The 24,296-nt window shown below is 44.1% G+C and overlaps 1 protein-coding gene and 1 long non-coding RNA gene across 3 annotated transcripts in view; one reads left to right on the plus strand and one right to left on the minus strand.

Moving 5' to 3' along the window:
• LOC139113103 (kin of IRRE-like protein 1) overlaps nt 1-24,296 on the plus strand; it is a 314,721-nt gene that overhangs the window by 216,599 nt on the left and 73,826 nt on the right. The window contains exon 3 of the mRNA XM_070674020.1: nt 22,818-23,029. Coding sequence (XP_070530121.1) covers nt 22,818-23,029 — 212 coding nt within the window. The remainder of the gene's footprint in view (nt 1-22,817; nt 23,030-24,296) is intronic.
• Nucleotides 4,202-16,497, minus strand: LOC139113106 (uncharacterized). Of its 2 annotated transcripts, XR_011547627.1 has the most exons (4): nt 16,273-16,497; nt 15,835-16,195; nt 15,648-15,746; nt 4,206-4,966 (listed from the first exon to the last, which is right to left on the minus strand). It is a non-coding gene; the product is annotated as an uncharacterized lncRNA (long non-coding RNA). The 2 variants fall into 2 exon arrangements; XR_011547626.1 differs by having other exon boundaries at nt 4,202-4,966; nt 15,835-16,497.

Consider the following 24,296-nt stretch of genomic DNA (forward strand, 5'->3'; position numbering starts at 1 on the left):
CCACTTTCTTAGAAAGTCCTCGTTTTTTCTTACTCTCGCACGCACGCCGCCAAGAGAAAAGGGTAGCAACAATGGTCGCGGGGATATACTACGAAAAACGAATTAGTCGGCTATTAGTAAGACGCTCGGGAAAACGTCGTAAAACACCGGCGTGGCCTCGCGTGGAAAGAATTCGAAATTATGGCCGAGGGTGCGGGTTTATCGCGCGACTTCGGCGAATCTACCGGTCGGTCTCTCTATCTCGCCCTCTCCCCCTCAGACCCTTTGCAACAATAAGCGGCGATTCCGGTCCGGCGAGTAATGGAGAACGAGTGCTCGCTCGAGTGTTTCTTTCCGCATTTCCGGCGGGCACACTTACCGCCGGCACAATAAACGTAATCGATGCACACTGATTTAATGGCCGCTCGTTCCTTCGCCCACCCCTCCCGCCCACTTTCCCCCTACCGCCCCACCGTCGGTGCATTGTAAAACGCCGCGGCTTTTCCACGACGGACCACTTCGCGTTATTCACGCCTTGCTAATCCTTTCCTTCGGACGGCATTTAATTGGACGGTTGTTGCGGAACACGACGCTGGAGTGTTCGCACGCTCCACCGAGAATTTTTCCTCGTAAATAAAGAAGACGTATACCGATCCAGCGATTCGTTATTCTCCGGTGATGGGTTACTTGTTAAGAGAAGAAAGAACGGTGGATGATTCTTTTTTCTTTTTTTTTTTTTTCCTCTGGCCCGCTCGATGTACGTATACGTCGTAGAGTTCATTGACTCTCCCGCGGTGGATTTTAAATAAGCCTTAAAAATATTTCATCAGCGCCCGATATATCTTTAAAATGTAAATATTTTATTGACTATTTGATACTTTCTTTTTATGACGGTTTTCATTTTAATTTTTAATATATTGAGACAAAAATATATCCTTATGCGACGGTTGAACTGTCATAAATGTGAAAAATTTATGACGTTAAAAAAAATATTTTTTTTTACACGAGATAATAAATAAATTAGCAAATAAGCGAATTTGATGTATTGAGAATTACTTTGATGAAAATGAACCGACGCGGTAATGAGTTTCCGAGAGGTTTGTAGGCGGCGATATTGCTTACAAATATTAACATAGAGGGAAGTTTTCTAATCAATCAATTTCTCGCCGATGCCGCATCTGCCGATATCAACCGGGGCACGAAGTTTCCGAAATGAGATTGACACTCCCGCTCATCCCTGCAAACGGAACTCCCGCACCAATATCATCATGATTGGGTTATTTCCCAATGATAGAGAATCATCGAGACAATCAATATTCCGCGAAAGTAACGCTACCGATGAGCAACCGCAAAATATATACTGGGGCAATTAAGAAATTGTCTACCGTGAATAATTGTAGACTAAATCGACCAGCGGTCAAATTATTGAATCGAAAATATTGCATTTACATGTATAACAATTTTAGTTAAAACTTTTATGTCAAAAGAAATTTTTATTGAAACGACAGATATTCATTATTTGAAGACAAAACGCAGACGCGATTTTATTATTGGTGCAACCAGTCAATCAAGTATCCCGTGTCTCGTGATTTGTACAACGGTTAAAATTAGATCGATCACGGTAATATTCCCATGCAAAGCAGCACCTGCCCGTCGCATAATCTTACACGAGAAAGGCGGCTTTATTTTGTCTTGCTCAGCCACATATCTGCCTTGGGTCGTAGATCGGACCCAAGCTGTAGAAGGCTGGATTTTGTGGGACGTAAATGTCCGTAAATTCTCAACTTTACTCCCCCTTTAAGGCCTTAATCCGCTTACGTCACCGGCAGACTTTACGCATCACGCAGAATTAACCCACATACGTTTCAGCCGAGTATCTTACTTAAGCGCATTCATTTTCTTATCCTATCGAGCGATAATTCTTTCCCGGATTTGTCTCTGAAAGGTGGTATTAAACGTGCCGTTCTGTCTACAAAATATTTAATCTCATTTGTCCTATCAATTTCCGTCTTTTTACAAGACACAGTCGATTGCGCCTTCTCGTTTCAGTAAATTACGATAAAAAAAAAAATAATAATAATAATAGAAAATAAAAAAAAGTTAAATTCCGTAACAACAGCTCACGAAGTTAATAAAATTTTCTGCTGTCTAGTATATTGTATACATTGAAATATATATAGTACACGACGACGTAACTCGTCATCGAAAATGCTCTGGTGAACGAGGGTGTGACGGCATCTTCGAGAAACTCCCTTAAAATTTTCAACAAGCCAGGGGATCGGATCTATCACGAGTATCTGATATCTTTCTTTCACGTCGTTACTACGCGATTTTAAAGCGGAAGTATTAACCGAACGATAAATGATACTATTTCCTTTACTTGAAGCAAACAATTTCTATTTGGTACTATTAATATAATATTAAAAAATAAATTTTAAACAAATAAAATAATAATACTTAATCGAAATTCGAATGGTTTAAGTTCAGAATCGTGCTAATCGAAGAATGTCTGAAACTCGGCTCGAGACCTTTTCCGCCGTTATATCAGGGCGCCGTAATGGGTGCGTTACAAATTCCCAGCGGCATTAGGAGGTCGCATTGTTATGCGTAATGACACGCAGTAACGTTGCACTTAGGCATACATGAGCGACCTTGTCGCTCGCTACTCCGAGTAAGGAAGACGTGATAATGGTACTCTCAGGTGCACGGAGCAACGTCGCGTGTCGACAGCGAGCTGAATCGGTTGACGACGTCTCGAGGAAAAAAAATTTACCGCTTCTATGTGCACGGCGAATAACAATAAAAGCCTCGTAACGTTGCATTATTACGCGTTTGCTATACACGAGAGATTTTTCACGGAAATCAATTGCGCGTCTCGGGTATTTTTAACATTTTACTTTCGCTCGTACCCGTATGAATATTTCATGTTCGGGCACTATGGCAACCAGCGTTCCGGATTACGTTGATATATATCATCCGTTAACGTGAGACATACCTAGGATTACCGCCGTAGCATTCCATTCTCAGACGAAAAACTGATCAGCTCGGCGCGTGCTTTGTCGTACTTCGAAGTAATCCAGCTTACATACGACGGCGTTTGCCATGGCAATTTCGCAAATGCGCGCTCTCGCAATCATGTACGCGGCTTAGTAGAGGAGGATAGAGAAAACCTTAGCGGGAATAGTTCGCGGAGCGGTCGGGCTGGATAAGACTGTGCACCGAAGTGCACGGTTCTTAGCTACGGGCGAAGAATGCAACGGTCCGACCGGGGCGCATGGAAGGGTCAGATCCGCAACGCTACGTCCCCGAACACCAATCCTCAGACGGAAGCGTCAGCACGCTCTTTTAACTCGACATAATCTGCCGTGTGCCCGTATCGCGGAAAATCGCGTCATTCAAACGTAATCCGGCAGGGCAAATATTCCCGCTTAATTTCTCTTGCGTCTTCCGGCGCGGGAAGGATGGAGACGGAAGGGACGTCGTCGAATCCGCGTACCGAGAGGATTTAGAGACGTTATCATCTTCACGGACTGTGAACGCATTAAATATTTATCCGCCGCGAATGTAGCGCATTTATCTCCCGCTGGTGGCAAACCCGGCGCGATTTCCAAGGAGAAAAACGCCCGGCCGCGCCGCAGGAGCTTTCCGCAGGGGGCGGATAGCGATAGGGTCGGGGTTTCGTCGGGAACGTACGAGCTACCTCGTCCCCGAGGAGCATCGCCCGCGGAAAACGGTGCGTCAGCTCCGTGGATTCGTTGGCTTTACGAGGCACCGTAGCCACCGAGTGTGTTTGCTCGTCGAAATCCGGCAGGACGCCCGGTTTACGGGTGACGTAAACGGGACCCCCGCCAGCGCAAACCGGCCGCCACGACGGTGGTTTATGGTCTGGTTATTCGGTTGACGGCATCCTCGCCACTTTGCAGGATTCACGCGAAACGTAGAATTTCACAGAGAGAAAGAGAGACGGCGGAAGAGAAGAAAGGGTTGAAATGGAGACGCGTAATAAGGTTTGTGCCTGCGAAGGTCAGGACCCGTTTCCCGACCACATCTCTCGGGCTCTCCCGGCTTCTCACGATGACGAGGTGATCTCTCAGCGATGAACTATGCACCCGTATGTCACATTGATTTCTCGAAACGTACCTCGCCGCGTCTCTTTCTGTCGCGCGCCTTCGGCAACGGGGGACTTTTCCCCTTCCGAACGTAAGGTAACCGCAACGCGACCGCTTTTTAATTACTGAGGACTCGTGAACGACTTGTAAAATAAAAACGATCCCTCATCGACGACCGTATTCATACATGTTTCACCGGGTTCTCGTATTTATAAAGAGAGCATGTAACACGATCGCAATAATGTAATATACATTACGCGCGGGTATGTGCGTTCCAACATTTCCGAGTCTATTTCGTGATGAAAGCGGTCGGCGGCCATAATTACGTTGAAATATAAAGCAGAATCCAATGAAATACTCGCATCTTAATTAACTGGTCACTTTGTAGAATTCAAGTAAAATTTTGCGCATTGAAAACGTAATACTCTACCCGAGTAAATATTAAGTACGTAACGACGGTTGAAATGTAACGAGCACTTTCTACGCTTCAATGTATAATTATTTTTTATCTCATTTCGTCGATAACGTGTATTCGCGTTTCCAAAATGTGAAGGTATGATGCGACCCCGACAGTAAAAATTAGATGAAAATAAAACGCTTTTTTTATTGTGTCATCCTATTTCCAAAAAGAGATTATTACTGCATTTTCCGGATGCAGATTGATTCTTCTCGCTTGGCACACTTCGTGCCGCGAAAATAAGCGTCAGTTTAATTTTTATTATTTTGTAATTTTAATTATTTTTATTCTTTTTAATATTTTAAATTGTATTATTTTCTTTGGCAGATAACATAATTTTATCTAACACGTATAATAAAAAAAAAAACTTTGTGACTTACCGGTCGATGTGCAGTAGCGGTGATCTGCAGCTGTGATGATACTGTAACAAACAAACGTAAAATTAAATTGTAGAGAGAGATCAAGGTAAAATGTACTGCATAAAAAAAAAAATTCGCGTCTCAATATTCAGTCTCGCGCATCGCAAACTTATAACTACTAAATACTTGACGATTAGATCGAATCGTTTGTAATTAATATAATCAACGTAAAGGAGCGAATATAGTTAATGTCTGAGTAAACATATAAATTAATTTTAAGAAACGAGAAGCGTTCAAGCGTGTCACATCACATCTTCCTTCGAAAATATCTACGGAAAAGCGATTTAATAGCGATTCAATCCACTCTATATCCGGCTGTGACGCAATATTGATTCACAGCGCAATATCGAGACGAAATTTCAACGTTTCTTGCTCGACGTGAGCCATTATAAATACATTGCAAGAGCGAAAATATAGAAAAAAAAAAAAAATAAAAATAAAAAATGGAAAACTTGCTTTTTTCGCGACTCGCAAAAAATCGCACACATTGAAAAAAAAAAAAAAAGTAAAGGGAAATTTTACAATCGAAGCTACAGGTATTGATAGGCAAACACATACGGTGCAAAGACTCAATCTTGCTCGCAAGAGCATAATCCCACCCGCCCCCGCGAGGAAACCAAGACATTCGACGCTGCGGAAAAATATCATTCTCCATCTAGCTAAACACACTCAATTTATAACTCTGCAAACAGGAACAAGCGTCCGTGAAACGAGTACGCTGAAACATGGCAGCAAATACTAGAAACTGCTCGAAACTTTGGGAACTTTCCTCCTTTGCTTCCTTAACGCGGGATTCTACTTCGCATCTTCGTCGAGTATCTTTGTCTCGTGAGCGAAGCTAAAATACCGACGACGCAACATTGCTCTCGAGCGAAGAAATTACCTGCCAGAGAAGAAGGGGGAAGAGAGAAAGAAGGACGGAGATTTACGGGCTAATGCTGAATTTTGCGATTAAAGATTAGAATGGCAGTATGAATTGATATGACAACGTTTTACTCTTCAAACTGCGTTGCGTCGCCGTTGAATTTTAATAAAGCTTAATGCCACTTGCTAATTACTTTGTCCCCGTTCCTAAGATTTTACGTCAACCGGATTTGCTTTGAGAATTGTACAATTTAAAATACGAAAAACTTAAGAAAGGGCACGTAGAATCGAATAAAATTATTTAAATGTACCAATTAGCGAGGCCTTTCACGTAAAATATGTGAAAGCGCCGACAGACGCTGCAGTTGACTGTAGCTGTCGTGTAAAATGTAATTTTCGATCAGGACTCTACCTCTACACAGTGCACGATGCTTTGAAGCAACGGGCATTGCGGAGATTCAACTTTGGCGCAACCCAAAGCACAATTTCGGCCCGCTCTTCTTGACGCATCAAAACAGAAACTGCGGCTATCCCTTGGCCCCGACGTTTCGGAAGCATCCAGCAACTTCCAACCGCCGCCGTGCACATGCAGCTCGCTTAAAGGACCCGAACAATTCTGTGCTATCTCCCGCAGTCGACATTCGAGTTTCAAGTCAGTGCCAGACCGAGCAAGATAAGCAAAATTTACGAAACTTACGTAACGGTGCAATAAGATTAACGGTAAGATGTTGCGATACTCGGCTACGTGATCAAGAATCCGATTCGAATTTGAGAAATGCTTAATGGACGTGCGAATTAAAGTACTGTCATTTTGACAAAGCTAGGAATTAAAGTGTGCCTCGCAATTTTTTCTTTTTTTTTTTTTTATATTACAATAATTACACAAAATTGTTTTAATTAATAACGTTATTTTTACGAAAAATTTTTATTCTTTAATAATTGGGCTACACCCAAAGTTATAGGTAGCAATTTCATTATAACAGTAAACTGTCTCATCTAGCGATTCCTTTGAGAGATGTTAGCTTCTATTAGGCTTGCAAGTCGTACCCTTAACGAGGCAAGGAAAGAAAGCGCAAAAAATAAAAAAAAAAAGGGAAAAAAAAATGAAGGGGAAAAGGCAGCTGCTTAATCAATATTTCATATCAGCAGCGTTTTAACGAGTTTTAAATTTATAAAGCGCGCATTTTAAAAAAGATATCAGAGAATTATTTTTCCACAAGAAGAAAGCATTCCCGCGCTTCACAAGAAATACACACTTATTTTAAAAGAAATTTACTTCTGAATATCCAAGATATCGAGCTTGATTTCAAAGTTTTATATTTTAATCTCGAGATTTAGTTACTAAGATGTCATTTTCTACAGTGATTTAAAAACTTCTTCGTCGTAATGGGAAAAAGTAATTCAAGATCATGTTGACATCGATCGATCTACAGAAAAGTGTAATAACGAAAATAAGTTATTATTTAAATTAAAAAAAAAAAAAAAAATTGGCGAGACATCGCACTTTGAAAGAAATATGTGAAGATCTAATTGTTGTTTTCGCGACGCTGATTAGGTTGAGAATCATATGCGAATCTTATCTCGTAATGATAATCGTTTGAGCGACGAGAAATTTCATTTTATGATGATTATCGGAGAGCTTTTTTTCTTTAACGCCGAAATCTTGGGGAATCATACAATCGGAAGAACTCATAGTTCGTGTTCATAGAAACGTGCTCGACACGGTCGCCCAGCTATTGTCCGGCTCAAGTTACGTGTGAACGCGGTATCTGACTGGGACAAAACCTATCCTTCGAATCTTTATCAACTGACTGATCGGACTGACCTGATTGCAACACCATCTTCGTTGTACGTGATGTCGCACGAACATATTCTCAGTAGCCCACGTTCGTCGCGAGAGTCGACGAAATCAACTAACCGCTCCCTCGATTTGAAGACGAACTTTATGCGCTCAGGAAGTGGAGTAACTTTCGGAAAATCTGTCGCTGACTCTTTTAACGAATTGCGCTTGCACGCAAAAGCGAATTTACGATTATCCGCTCGCTTAAAGATTAAATTTAAGACTTGTCGCGAATAAAATATTTCACCGTTGTTCTAAAAGAGTAATTATATTATTACTATTAATATTCTAATTATTAATTAACAATTCTATTAAAAAGAAGAATTTTATTTTTACTCCCTTTACTAATATTTAATTTTTTAATACGATTTTATGTGATAAGAAAATGAGATTTTCTTACATGAATAAAAAAATTTTAGCCTTGCGGGTCTGTTATATTTTTTACGGCTCGATCATTCGGCGAATCTTGCCTTTTCGTGAAACTTAAACGAGATGTCCAGCCCCGAGCAGGACCTACTAGAAGCGGACGTGCCGCACCGTAATTCAAGTGGATAAGAGGAAAGGTGGTCCCAATGCGCCCCGAGCTCCAAAGTCCACAAGGACTCGGGTACACAGAAGATGCGAATGAGAAAGCCGTGTAAAAAGGATCCGAGGGATTAAGATGACAGGAGCCGCGATGGGGGATGGCCAGCCATGAACGTGATTCGTGCCCGAGTTCACGGCGAGTATATTTCTTGCAAGGACCAGATGGGGCTACTTAACCCCGTCAAGATCGATCCCACGTTCCCGAGACAAACTGTATGCCGGACGTGACGTCTGTTATAAGAGGCCACTTTCACCGCGACCGATATCTAACCGCGGGTTTCTTTTAATTCCAAGATACGAGATCTCATTGCGCAACGAAAATGTTCAAAGGCTGCGTCTTACTTTGCAAAAAAATAAATTTTTTTTTTAATTAATTTACTTCGTATTGTTAATTGTAGCACGCGAGATCGCGACTCAAATTGACATTTAACTTCAACGGAGGGGTGAACGTTGTTTTTCGCTTTAAGTGATAAATGGCAAAGCGGGGCAATTGTTACCACCAATTTGCGAGTGCCTTTATCTGTAATCGCCGGTGTCATTAAGTCCACGCGATAAACGCTTCATCAAAACGCGCATCCCCATGATCGCGGCAAGGGTTTCGAAATCGGCTTCAATGAGCGCGAGTCGATAAGCCGACTCGTTCGCTTGACCGGCTAACGGCGAGAGGCGGAGAGGACAGACGAGAGAAAATGGGGAGAAAGCGAGGGTGGAATAGCTGCCGGCAATTATAACGTTGTACAGGGCCGAGCAGTAAATAATGGGTTCTGGGCTTGTCCGGTATTCAGCCAGAGCGTCAATCACCCTCAATCAGTTAGCGGACCAGCTACGACCTAAATCAGAGAGTGCGAGGAGGATAACCGAATGAGACCGCGGACGGGAGATCGAGATAGAAAGGATAACACAGAGGGCAACGAAGAGCCTCAAATCGCAGCCGGTGAGTGTCAGCTGATAGAGTAGGAATGACGAAGATGGAACGGGAAGAGACAGAGGGAGAAATATGGCTGAGGAGCAGGAAATGAAGTATTTAGTTGCGATGGAACGAGGTATACTACTGGAATATATCGTAATTAGCGAAACAACCAAAGACACGTAACGCTACACAAGAAGTACGAAAACCGCTAATTGGAATTTGTTTTTCTACCGCGCATTGTTTTCGGGCGTATATTGGCATTAAAAATAAAAGATTGATTGCGTCCCTTTTCTCTGCTCGCTTTAAATAAACTCAAACGAATGTCGAACTCGCATTAAACGATAAGTTTAATCGATAAACTTTTAATGACGTTTAAAGTTCTCCACGGGCACAAAAAAAAAAAAAGTAGGTTATAGCAAGTTCCTTTAAAAATGACAGATGTAAGTAACTTAAACCAGATCGCATTAAAAGCGCGGGAAAATAACCGAGATTTTTCGCGACAACGTTACATTTGGATTTCATCTCGCCGTTTCATTGGCAGACGTCCGCGCATTGTAAAACGCGCGATAAGGTCACCTCCAGTGATCGAGGACGGTGAGATTGAACTTTCGCCCGCGCTGCATTGGACTACAAGTTATCATTGGAATCGCCTGTAACGTATCGAATCATATTGAACCGTCTGCCCTGGCCAACTGGCGCACAATTGGTCCACGAGGGGATTGGTTTATCATCTCGTCGACAATCGGGAAAGTTGGGACGTCAATCGGCAAAGTGCAAGCATAGGCACCGTGATACAACGGTAGTTGTTATCGGTCGCGCAGACTCGATTTCAGGGGCGGGGAAGCGAGATTGGGAAGCACATCGATGTACATTGGGCAGAAACTGTCTTTCGGAATTGACAGCGGCGAAATTCGCTTCCAAAACGGCGTGTTTCCGCCGCGGAAAATCAACTCCGATACGCGCGCACGGTCGAAATTAATTCATCGTCCGTTCGTAGCGACGTGATTCACCACCGTGAATGGGCTTGGGGCGCCAATTTGGCTAATAGCGTAAAATGAACGTTCGCCAATTGTGAACTTTTCATTGTCGTTCATCGCGTAAATGCTTCAACGATAGCGGTCCCGCTTGCTTGCCGAGTCAGAAGCTGCCGAAACCCGTACGTCGATCCTATTCGATGCAAGATAAATAACCGCTTGCAAGCCACCCACGGCGGGAGCCTACTTTCCTAACGCAGTTTCTTCGCCCTCTCGCCAATACGGATAATTAGTACCGAATCGCCATCGAAGAAGCATCCGCTTCCTTTCAGGTTGCATTATTGATTTCCGTTACCGTTCTCCCCGTTACGTCTCGCTCGTTCCGTTTTTATCGCGCGACTGGATCAAATAATCCTTTCTCCGCTATTTCTCTCCGCTTTTCTTCCCGCGCAAGAACGCGCCAGACGGTGCGATTGCTATTTTTGCATTTGCATGTAAATAAAGATGCGATATACGCGCGTACAGAATGCGTGGGACGACGCGACGTTTGACTTACCCGTCTTCTTTGTTATAATAACGCGCGCGAGATAATCATTTTAATTCTTTAAAAGAAATTCTTCCGTTCTGTGGCGCGCGCGACAATGTGACGTACACTGAGAAGCAAATATGGTTAGCGTATGATACTATCGTAATGTGCGTCGATCCTCTTTGTACGGTCCGATAAGGATTTTTTTTTGCCCTCCCCCTCCGATCCCTCGCCTGTGTTCCGTGCCGTTTCTGGATTTACTTTGTGCAATAAATTTCCGCGAGGTTTATACAAAATGTCACGCGCTCACGTTTTGACGTAAAGTGCGAGGGCGAGGAAACGCGACTTCCTCTCATAAATGCAGTCGCGCGCCGTGCACTCCGTAATTCTATAAATCACCTTTGCTATAATAGGATGAAATTCAATGAACGCTGATAGGACGTAATTGTGTTTCGCCGCTCGTCGAGGATGCGCGTATACAGGACGGGGTATTCCAGTTATCGCGGGCGTTAGACGGCATTCTGGTTGCGTTACCTATTGGACGCAATGGCTAACGTATGTACTCCCGTGTCGACAGGAAACACGCACTTTTGTCGCATTGTCATCCCGCGAATAACCTCTCCCCGACTCTCGCCTGCCGGATGCATCCGTGCGAGAAGACGTAAAGGCCCTCGCATTTACCGTACACGTGCGATTGTCGCCGTTCGCGCAGTGTCGTTTCTACCCGCGAACAATGCTTTCTCTCTTTCTTTGTTTTTTTTTTTTTTTTTTTCCGTAACGACGCCTTCGTGAATCACAATTTGCAATCGTCATAAACAACGTCTCCCTCGTCGCATCCTCTCGTTATTACCGCCGTCGCCATTATCATTACTATTATTATGATTATTATAATTACATATATAATTAATCATCAATTTGGAATAATGAGTGCCGCGGTACGACGTCGCGGTATTACGGTATTACAATGGCCGCCGTGTCACCGTGTAACGTCGTGTTTTTGTGACGTGCATGTAATTACGCTTTCACCCCGCGTTTAGCGACAGCAAATTTAATCCGACCGGGTATTCATGGCGACTGTGCGAAGCTTCGGCGCGAAGAAATGACGCGAAAGGTGAAACTCGGCGGCTGTAACGCAGATCGGATTGGAGGAACGCAATTTAAGTGAATTGGCCCACGGCTGTCCTTTTCTCCCGTGTCCTCGCGGTGCGGCAAACACGTCCTGATATACTAACACGACTTCCGTTATGTCGCCCGGCTGGCAAGTAATTTCGGTCGTTCAAACCTGCGACGGGGCCTCGGTACTTTCAAAGGTTGTCGCACGAATAAAACGAGAGCGGAGGAGAGCGAGCGCGATAAGGGGCCGAAGGAGGGATAAAGATTAGAGATGTTTTCGAGACAATTTACCGTACGCTCGTTACTTAACGTTGATCAAAGATCGTCGCTGCAGTCAGGGGGCGACTTGACAAACAAAGGTAATTATAGTACTCATCAAACTTCAAACTCGCAGTAACGTTCAGCTACCGAAATGTTTCGCGATATACGCGGGCGGGTTTATTTAGTTGAAACGCGCGACGAGCTAGTGCGCGGCAGAAGAAAATTAAAGGAAGCATCGTTGGCGATCGCGCTCTCTGTTCTCAGGACCCGGGCAGAGAAAAAGGGGATGTTGAACGTATTCCGTGAGAAATTACGAAAAATAATCTCCAAAAATTATCATGAGAATGGCCCTGTGGTTACGCACGGAGATCCAGCCAAACAACAATGCCGTCTGGTCCTATCTGCATAACAATGTTTAGCCGCGAAAACAAAGCACCACGATGCGCCAGGAAACGCCGCCGTTAAAAAAGTGATGTATTAACGCACCCATGGTTTTCGACGAGGTCGTCGAATTTAAACGCGAGACCGCTGTTAATTGCTCAGGTCTCTAACAGAAGTCTCACTTTCGCAATGCACACTACATTTGAGTAATACATATATCGCCGCGTTATTTTATTTTGTTTTATTAATTTTTTTTTTCCCTCCCGTTTTTTCCTTTTTTTTAAAACAAAAAAAAAAGGGGGACAAAGCACCGTTATTGCGAATCGTTGCCCTCAAGAGCTAAAACTAATAAAAATTTCTCAATTAGGGTTTCAAAACTGCGAGATTAATTTTATCGAGTAGACTCGCTTCGAAATGGTCTACTGCCCGCGAACTCGACAATTTTGACTGAAACCTGGAAGCTCGAAAAAAAGAAAACAAAAAAAAAAAAAAAAAAAACCCGCTATGTGGGCTTGCACGAAAGTGCGTGATGCACTCGGCGTGGCGTGCTCGCGAGTAGTAACCCTAAATATTAACACGGGGCTTGTGCGGGCGAATTGCGCCGCATTACCATCGCTACTGTGCGCCTGTACGGCTATTACCGCAGAAATATTGAATTTCGTTATCGACCCGGAATTATAGGGGCCGGCCTGGCCGCTAAGGACAAGTATTACCGGAGCTATAAAGAGTACCGGGAACTCTACAAAGGTCTGACCGGGGGCTGGCGCGCCGCATGCACTTGTTCGACAATTGTTGCGGATGGATTTCGAGCGAGATGAAAAGCGGAAGAGACGCGGCTTAAAGGCCAACCCGTCGTGCATTACGCACGGATCCGATAGAATTTTAGGACCCTAGGCGACACGGGCACGAAACACGAACGCCTTCCTTCGAGCGCGATTATTTCGTCGCCGCACGTATAATCCGGCGTAATGCACTTGTCCCGCGAGGAAAAAACCCAAGCAGATATCGCCCGATTAGAATGGTCACGCGAATGCGAATACTGTGATGAAAAAGAGGAAAAAAAAAAAAAAAGGAAAAAACGCTTTCGTTAAGTATCGCTTCGGCAAGACAAATTCGCGTACTCGCCACGGACTTTAATTTCGTACTCGCGTGAGAGGGGAAAATAAAACGAGCGCGAATTGGTGAAGGTAAACGTGGGTGTGTGACACGAGAAACAATCTCCCGAGAAGATTTTCCGACCGCTAAGATAATAGCGCGATCTTATCGACGCTGATGTCAAAAGGAAAGACGCGATCGCATACGTTTCGAGTATCAGACTTTCCCGACCTCGTCTCCTTTGATTCGTCAAGGGTAAAAACGAGCTTACGCACCTTTCCTCGCTCGGGCTCGCCCGAGGATGAAACGATCTTTCACTCGCGAACGTAAAAGTGGCGACGTGAAAACGCCGGCTGCATCGGTGATAGCGGGCTCGATTTCAAGCACCGATAAGCTCCCGAAGAAAATCAAGCGACTAATTGCACGGAATGGAATCTCACTCGGCGAAAATACGTTCCACGTGTTTGCCGCGAATAACACGTTATTACCGGAATGAATTGCGGAAACAATTCGTGCGTCGAGACAAGCGCGCCGACAAATCCTATTGTGAGTATTTATGGCAAAAGCCTCATGATTTCATCACGCGGTAATCGCGCCGGAAAACGCGATAGCCAAACAAAGTGCACTTTCCGCGTTCGTAATATTGTTTCTATCACTCAAATTCATCAAAAGTGGTTACAATCGTTAACCTCTCGCCAGTACTGTCAGCGGAAAATAAATTCTATGATGAATTGACGCGTAGCAATTTCGCGGGAAATTCGCCCTCTTGTCAAACCGATGTCATCAAGATATTTCCAAACTAATTGCCAATAATTAAAATTTTTGCTTCTCGCAACCGAAATTCATCTGTGAGATATTTGCATTTAAACTCTTTCGCGAATAATAAAAAAGCATAAAAGCGATTGATAAAAGTAAGAGTAATTTTCACGAGTTTAAGTTATTGCAAAAAAAAAAAAAAAAAATATATATATGAAGTTTTTAAACATATGAACCTCTTGACCAGCTTTTTTATAATATTCGTTTCAATAAACACGTCTCATATCATCGCTGTTTCATTTCAATTATATAAAATATGTTTAATCTATACGTGTCAAGCACAACTTCCGTCCGTCGAACGATAATTCAAATCGCAGGCAACGCATAAACGCAACATTATTTTATGAACGAGATGTCAATGTTCTATTTCCATTATATCCGTGATAATTTATAGGCAGCGAAGTTTCGTGAGACGAAAATACGAAACGAAGCGATGCAGGTATAGCGATTGAGCTACAGGCAGTAGCAGCGCGCTTCAATATATACTCAATTGCAACAATTCGAACTCGATACGTCCGAGTGTATCGTTATTTCCATTAAAATCTGACCGACCGGGAAGTCTCATGCTAAACCAAAGTGCGTACAAACTTACGCGACTACCATTGCATACTCAAAATTGGATATGTGGCGAAAACCGAGGCCTAGCCGCGGCTACGAAGAGCATTTGTCGACAACAGTCAGCGCTGACGAGGGGGAACACGAGACGCGATTGTCGAGGCGCGCCAGTTTGGCTCACATTAACGTTTATCTGTCGTCACCGTCGACTGCCACGGAAAACACGTGCCTCCTGGCGAACCTGGGTGACTTGAGCGAGGGCGACGCAAATTTTAATTTTAAACAACCGCCGGAAATTACGGCCGTGCCTCTTGCTTTTTTATTTTCGTTTTCTACCTTTTCCTTTTTCCGCTGACTAAATAAAACCAGAACTTTATTGCTCTACATTACAAATATTATTTTTTTGCGGCGCCCGAGAGGGTCTTCAACTTGAAACCGGTAAAAGTACACAGCCCGTGCGCAGAGAGGTGCACGTTGGCGTTACAAGTATCGTTATAATATTAAAACAAATGCGCATAATGTGATAAATAAGCCGGCGTGTCGATATAAGATGGTATGTAGCTGCTTGTTTGCTCTGCGCGTGGGAAAGGGCGAGGATAATTCGTTGAAATAACAAAGTTAATTCTGGCTGAGCAAACACGCAGCGAAGTCTCTGCGAAGAGGCACGGCGTAGCTAAGAAATTTTTAATAATTCCTCGACGATCGGCGGAAGTGCGGCGTGTCGTATTTATGAAAAATAAGAGAACTTTGAAAGTTCTCCTACCTGCAACGTTCCCCAGGGTGTCTTACATCATTATGGGACGCAAGGTGAAGAACTCCTCCATTTCCCGTTGAATAAAGCCTCGGTGCACCACAATTCTATCTAAAAACAATTAATTAACGTTAATAAAATATATGATTCACGGCAAGGAGGGAAGAGAGAAGAGGGAAGGGAAAGGAAGTTGTCTCACCTTGCAAAGACATTATTCCTGTTCGCTTCGTTCGCTGGTCCTTGGCCCTTTCTCTCGCAGCCGCTTAAGTCGTCTAACTTTGCCGGGTCGAGCGTTGATCCTGCTCATGTTATCGCGACGCTCGAATCGTCACCGCCGCCAGTTCCCGTGCGATACGCGTCAGGCTTTTCTCCAACTTTAACACGATCTCGCTGCTCTCCCTTTCTCCTGGCTTCCTTTTTCTCGGCATTCTCACCGTTCTCGCCGATCGGTTCACGTTACGCGCCGCTCTGAAGTTCCCTTGTCGATGGGAATCAACTGCGTCGTTATCCTCGACAGAATGAGCATCCGAGTTTGAACTTTGCCACAACGCCGACGACGACTGAAAATTAACATTACTGAATGTAGATTTCGTACGGATATGTACTTATTACTTGATAACGAAGCAAGGATTCTTACCTTTATGCGTTTGACTCGGCGATTCGCATGCATCTGCGAGCGCAGCACACCGACAGGCAGCTCGTCACCGCGGGCAGCTAACGGCGCGGCTCTACGTCACATAGCGCTGTTCAAAACGTTGACTAGTGACGGTGCGTAAATCATACGATCGGCTCTTCGCGACTAACGCAATACGTGCCTTGAGTGACTTCGTAAATCGAGCAGCGGTCAACTCGGTCGGCTCGTGTTTTCCTCCTTTTGCGCTGATCTCGTGTCGATGGCAATCGGCTACGTAGTATCTCGACGGGGTGAGCATCCGCATCTGATCTGCCACAACGTCGGTAACACTTGAGAATTAACATTACTGAATGCCGATGCCGCACGGGCATGCAGTCATTACTCGACAACGGACCTAAGACCCTTACCCATATGCGTATTATTCGGCGATTCTCATATAAGTACGTACGCGTTACGCGAGCACTGCAAGAACGACGCGCACACACACACACTAACAACCGCGACACACCGACAAGCAGCCATCATGAAACATCGCGTCATCGCGGGCAGCCAATCGCGTGGCTCTACGTCACGCAGAGCAGATCACGACGCTGACGAGTGTTGCCGCGTAAATCATTCGACCGGCTCCTCGCGATCAACACAGTACTTGCCTTGAGTAGCTCCGTAAATCGCGCAGCGGTCACTCGGTCGGCTCGTGTTTACTTCCCTTTGCGCTGATCTACTCGTGTCGACGGCAATCGGCTACGTAATACCTCGACGGAATGAGCATCCGCATCTGATCTGCCACAACGTCGGTAACACTTGAGAATTAACATTATTGAATGCCGATGCCGCACGGGCATGCAGTCATTACTCGACGACGGACCTAAGACCCTTACCCATATGCGTATTATTCGGCGATTCTCATATAAGTACGTACGCGTTACGCGAGCACTGCAAGAACGACGCGCACACACACACACTAACAACCGCGACACACCGACAAGCAGCCATCATGAAACATCGCGTCATCGCGGGCAGCCAATCGCGTGGCTCTACGTCACGCAGAGCAGTTCAAGACGCTGACGAGTGTCGCCGCGTAAATCATTCGACCGGCTCCTCGCGATCAACACAGTACTTGCCTTGAATAGCTCCGTAAATCGCGCAGCGGTCACTCGGTCGGCTCGTGTTTTCCTCCCTTTGCGCTGATCTACTCGTGTCGACGGCAATCGGCTACGTAGTATCTCCACAGGGTAAGCATCCGCATCTGATCTGCCACAACGCTGGTAACGCTTAAGAATTTACATTACTGAATATCAACGCTGTACAGGCATGCAATCATTAATCGACAACGGAGCAAAGGCCTTCACCCATATACGTATCAATCGGCGATTTCCTGCACATGAATACATACAAGCGTTACCCTGGCACTTCAAGAACGGCACACGCACTCACACATATAACGAAGGCGACATACCGACGAGCATCCATCAAGGTACGATCTCACCAGCGCGAGCAGCCAATCGTGTGGCTCTACGTCACGCGGCGCGGTTCAAGACGTTGACTAGTGACTCTAGTGTAAATCATACGACCGGCTCCTCGCGACCGACGCAGTACTCGACCATGAGCGTCTCTCTAAATCGTGCAGCAAATTCACCCGGCCGGGCTCCTGTTCCTCCTCCTACGCGTTCGTGTTTGCTTTGGGGTTGCGGCACGTGCGAGAGCAACGGCGGTCGCCCATGGTATGTACGTATTTTATTCCTTTCTTATTTATCCTTTCGCGCGACTTGCCGCTACGCGGCAAAAAGTTGCTTTGGCAAGATACCGTTGATATATGAATATGCGCAACGTGACGGCGAGACTCATCCGTACCGCAAGAACGATTTTTATCCGCGCCGGGGATACTTTTCGCTTACCTACTTCCGCGCTTTCGTCTTGTAATCCAATTCACCGTTGGCGCGTTCAATTAACTGCTGTTCTTAAATGACACGAACCGGCATTATTGCGCAAGCGATCGCGTAATGACCGTATCGGAGATTGCACCAGTATATCGCGGAAGTAAAATCGAAATTGATTTCCAGGTTTACGGTTTAATATACGATACCGTCATTGCGCAATATTAATTTAATTAAACTCCCACTTTGAGAAAGAAAAACATTCCAACCATGTCTATCTATTATATCAGTAATAAATGTTACGTGCTCATTATTACTATTTTTTTTTTTTTTTTTTTTTTATATACTTTATTATCAATTAATTATTATTTTATCTTATTATGCTGTATTTGGGTTTGCATTTTTTAAATATGCGAATCAGATTAAAGTTACGAATGGATATTTAATTATTTTAATGTGCTATGTGCTCTCCCTTTGTAAAGATATTACACAGACCTTTCATAAATTTTTAATTAGAATTTTACTTATTTATTATGAATTGTAAAATATATTTTGTTCAACATTTTTATAACATATTTAATAGAATAAATTATGTACATTTTTAAAAACGTAAGTATAGATTTTATGTGGTTTTAAATGAAATATAATATGAAGAATCTGCAGAGTTTTGTAAAATACGAATTATACTTTAACGCGTTATATGCATACATTTTCTGAAGACATTAGATAAATTAAATTTCTAACTAGAATTTGAAATATAATTTAATTAATTTATTAATGAAGACACGATTCCAGAACATCTCAATGTATTATAAAGTTGCAGTGACTAATTTAGAGTTTCTCAAATTTTGTTAAATAATTTATCGTTACCTTGTACTCAAATTTAATTAATATTTTTCGTAAATTAATATTCAAAGACATTATATTGAACGATGTTTTTGTAAAAATGTTATTTATGAATGTTTGTTTTTTTTCTTCAAATAACAAAGAAACATGCTCGAGTTTGGAAGTAAACCTGAGCTTGCTTCGAACGATTTATTATAACGGTGTAATATACACGCGTCCAAGTACGAAATACGAACAAACTTTTCACGAATATTACGGTTATTTATTACAATGTTAACATAACAATCTTGGCAACTTGATAAAGACGAATATAAAAGCGCCGTGCAAATTGGAGATAATTCTTCCGGCTGATCGCGATACGCTGCGAATGCGATTTTCGCAGAAACGCGGGAAATTAACGTGGAGCTATAAGAGAGACAGGGTTAAAAAGTAAAAAAAATTTTATTGCGCGCACAGGTAAAACGGGTGCCATGCATTTATTCTCTTGCTATTTACCCTTTGCCCTAAGGGCACGCGTGTTATTTTCGTTATAAAAGACCGCGACCGCGAGGAAAGGATGCGGAGAAGGTAAGGGAGAGGGACGGGAAGGAGGATGAGGGAAGGACGTGTGTAAAGAAAGAAGGGTAGGTGGGCGAGAATCGCGTATGTGCAGAGGGCGAGCCTGCCGTGGTAAGGGTGAAGCGAAATATTAAAAAGCACTCAGCCGCTCTCGAAATTCATGTAATCTAGAAAACTGTGAAAGAAGGTCGTCTCGGCGACTTTATCCCGTGGACGCGCAACGGCGAACGCACGTCGAGAACTATCGTGCCTCCTTTCTCCGTGTCGGGTGGAGTTGGGCAATCAAGGCTAACGGCACATCGCGATATTAATGCGCCAATAAATATTTAGAAATATATAATTTTCTTGTACGTTTATGCGAAAGCACCGGGCCGTACGTTCATTCCGCTCTGTCGGTATTTACCCCTTGCTCGCCGGGCATTTATCATTTTTACGAGGCCGTATCCTCGGTCGTGGGTCGACGAGAGGGAAAAAAGAAAAGGCCGTGCACGAGATCATGGATTAGGGCGGAGTATTGGAAACGAATTTGACTGCACTCCGAAATTATTCGACCTAAATGCGATATGACCGTGTTTCCAGTTGTGCACGACCGTAGAAAGCCGAGATTTCTTAGACAGATAATTCGTCCCTTTCTTATTCTAGTTTAATATTGGGATTAAAATTAATAGCATTGAATAAAAAAAAGAAAAGAAAAAAAAAAGAGAGAATTTATCACTCATTCACAAGCCCTCGACAGTCCATCGATTTGCTTTCGGTGTGCATCTATTTATTTTAGCTATCCATTTTTTAAGTGGTGGCTCTTTTCGTTCTGACGTATCTATTTTTTTTTCTTTTTTCCTTTTTGTTTTGTATCATCAAAATGCTGTCGCGACTGTACGAAAAACACTCGTCTCTTTATCTTATTGATCGATACATTAAAAATTGCATCGATACCGGGGCGCATCAGCGTTTTGAATTTTTTAAAAATCTATCGCAAGCGGCCTGTGCATACGTCTCGAGGGAATGCGCACCTTCGGTACTCAGTACTGGTTTAAAAAATATGTATCATTCCCGGGATGATAATCGAAGCGGAACGCGGCCGTACGGAGAAGAACGGGCCGATGTGACGAAGCGAGAGGGAATAACAGCGGGGGGATAGAGAACGATAGCTCGCGAAGAGAAAAGGTCGTGAACGAGGCAGGCGAGAGTCGGGCGAAATATTGGAAAGCTGGCTGCGCGGCAAGATAAAACGTTTCATAAAACAGACATCGATTCCGTATTACCCGGCGCCCACGTCGACGTGAATCGAGAGTCTTCGCCGGAGTGCTCCTCAAGAACGCCTGCCGAAGGATAAGGGAACGGTCCTGCCGGCGCATAAAGGAAAGACGAAAGATACGCATTTCCTTATTGCATCTCTCGACCGCGTATCCCCCTCTTTTCGTCCCCGTCGACTCTTCTATTCCCGCCACTTCTCGACCGCGTCGCGTCTCCCGCATCTCTCGTTCACGTGAAATTCTAGGGAGAGAAGCGAAAACTTTTCTGTACCGGCACGCATAAGCTCCGCGAATGCATCCGAGGCGAGAAGAAGGTGCAATGCGGATACAATGCGTCCTACTTTTTCTTTTTTTTTTTCTTTTTTTTTTTGTAATTTACACACGATACAGACGCATTTGCTTCGCGCATCTCTCACGTTAGGATCGCACGAATTATTCTACGTGAATGTGATGAGACCCGACGGGGTAATTAACGTCGCAGTGTTTTACGTGGCATAATTGCGGTACGTTAAATCTGACGTTTGTCACGAGGAAACGTCCTTTCGTTAAATAATTACGACTTTATGATGCACTATTTATCATTAAGCATTTTACGACGATATGGATAGTGTTCTCTGTTAAATAATGCGTATGCGTGAAATTAGTAATAATAATAATAATAATGTAACTTTCCTTCTGCGCCGATCGTGAATTTCGTAAAACGTATCACCACTTTTGTTAATAAAATACGTAATTTCACCGACAGGAAGCTTTTGACATTATATTTACGTCAAATGAGATTCAATATTGCGCCACCGGGGAAATTTTACGTTCCCATTAATATATAGTTACTATATTACACGTGCATATAATTGCAGTTAATGTCAAACGGGAATCGCTGAACGCGCACTCGTAAAATCTCATTTTAGAATTACCGCGCGGCACGAAACGGCAAAAATCAACTGCGAATACTTCCCTTTATTTCTTCCGCTTTCATCTCATTTTCATTGCTTTCCTTGATTTTCATTATTTTGCAAATTTATTTCGCATACTACGCCCCCGCCGTTATTATACTCCCGCCGCGAATCTTCTTATCGTCTTTACGCAAAACTTAAAAAGTCCTCCCGCGAGGAAAGGAGGTTCCTGTTATTGGAACTTAATTCGATCGTTCGCGCCGCGTATCAGCTCGGGCCCTCAATTTTCGCGAAACGCCCCGCCTGTATTTTAACACGGGCGTTAAATCGTAATATTACGTAAATGCCGTAGATTACACCGTGCGGCGCGGTGCGATTATATTTTCCAATTACCCGTTGTAATCAGCCGGTTCGGCCCAATTCGATTCGATTCGATCGCGCGTATCGGCCCTTTTTCTTCGGCTAGCCTAGTATCTACGCGATATCGATGAAATGAGCGGTGTCGGTGCAAAATATCGGATAACACGGCTGCGATTTAATTGCGTTATCGCCGGCTACCTGCACCCTGCGTCCCATTCTCTGCGCGGCGCATGATAATTATACCATCGATTTGAAATAATTATATTGGGCTCGTAAGCGGGTAATACTTGGATGTATATACTATCACAGTTCGTCGGGAACGGTCAATGAATCGCAATGCAGATTTTCTTTTTTCCCCGTAACACCGTGCCGCGCGATCTCCATTGTCCGCCGTCGCTCGCTGCAATCTCTTTGCGTGAGGTTGGAATTTCATTGCCCGGAAACTGTGCGATCGTTTTCTATGTATACATATTGGAACGGCGCCGATCGTGCCGTGAATTCTCAAAATTTCTGGTAATTGTCTTACAATTTGCGAGAAAGAAAAAGAAATATGGGTGTACAACGACGCCACGTCGGACTTAAAGAGCCCGAGCGTAAGATAATTAAACGGCCTTTGGGAATTGAACAAAAATTAATTTCAGCGTGAGAATTTGTTTAAAAAAAAATTTTTATTTGCTTGTGTCATAGTATATGAATTATTTTGTACATTTTTATGATTACGGTCGAAAGTATATACTATAACGAATTTTTTCTTCTCGTTACAGAGTCGACGCACGAGTGAATCCGGTAGCGAAAGCACACCACTCATCAGACTCCGGCGTTTTTGGACCACGCGCCTTTTTCCGAACGTCTTTTCCCAGCCCAGCTGTTCTGGTAATCGACGACATCAAGCGGCACGACGCGGCGATATACAGATGTAGAGTGGATTTCCGAAATGGCCAGGCGCGCAGCTTCCGGTATAATTTGACCGTCATCGGTGAGTACCAGCTCAATAAAATTTTAATCTTCATATATTTCATTAATATGTTGAACAAAGTAATCGGGCGTCAACTCGAAACGCAGACTGTCGTACCTATCTCAATTAAAGTAAGATCGCGAACTAATTTACCACGACTTTAAAGAGGAACCTTAGGCGCGCATTACGCTCTCACGGACATTGGAAAAGCGAGAACCGGGAAAAGGGAGAAATAGCAGTTACATTTCGTTCGGGAAATCGATCAAGCTCGACACGCACGTCGCGCCGCGCCGTCGCGGAGAAACGATTCGTGGCGATCAGATCGAACATGAAGGGGTATAGGTGTGCTATAGATCGTTATTTCGCGAGGGCACGGCACCGATCGATCTCCCGCTTCAATCGCGAACTTGCGACCGGGTCCGCGTTACTTTCTATACACGCCACTTATTCGAGCACACACTCGCTCGGGTACGACCGTCTTATCACCGCGTGCTGCCTTTCGCAGAGCCCAGAGAAAGGTGCGCCCCGACGTCGAAGGGACATACAAACGTCCGATCAAGCAAATGCCGCGACCGCTGAAAAATGCATGAACCAATCGCGACCGCGATTTCCTCTTGCACGCCTGCGGTTTTTCCGCGCCGTGAATCGCATAATCCGAGTTTTCTCGATCCGCACCCAACTGCGTCGCCTCGAATAAAATTCGCAAGCTTAGCTCGCGATGGATCTGAATTTTCGTATAACGTTCCCTTATGTGTTTTCCGGTGAGATTTACAAGTCGCGGCTGCGTGGGAGTTCATGAAAAATCTCGCGTCATCATCGCCGTACGTTGCGGTAATTTTTTTTTTTTTTGTTTACTTTCTCTCGCAATTTATAATAATATCCGGATACTACCGCTGCGCTTTCTTTACCCGGATGCACGCGGTGCGAGTATAATGTCGTGTGGGTCGATCATAAAGTCCACATCGTACGGAGGTGTAACTTTCATGGAAGCCCCAGTTGGAGCAGTCGGTAGCGAAGTACGTTCGAATCTCGGGATATCCCGTATAGCTCGCGGCAGGAATATAACCTGGGAAATTCTACTCCCGATCCTTCCGATACCGGAATCCATCTTTGGCGCCTCTTTTCGCCGCCGCTATCGACTGCAGCGGAATAGTGAAAGGGCAAGAGAGCGCGGAAAAAGGAGAGAGGGAAAGAGAGAGAGAGAGAGAGATTTAGAACGACATGGAAAAGGATAAGGATGGTGAGAATGTAAGTGTCGCAGTGCAGATTCCCAGAAGACCCGACGACC

Source organism: Cardiocondyla obscurior, linkage group LG02 (genome assembly GCF_019399895.1).
Source record: "Cardiocondyla obscurior isolate alpha-2009 linkage group LG02, Cobs3.1, whole genome shotgun sequence".
In the NCBI taxonomy this organism is placed as follows: Eukaryota; Metazoa; Arthropoda; class Insecta; order Hymenoptera; family Formicidae; genus Cardiocondyla; species Cardiocondyla obscurior.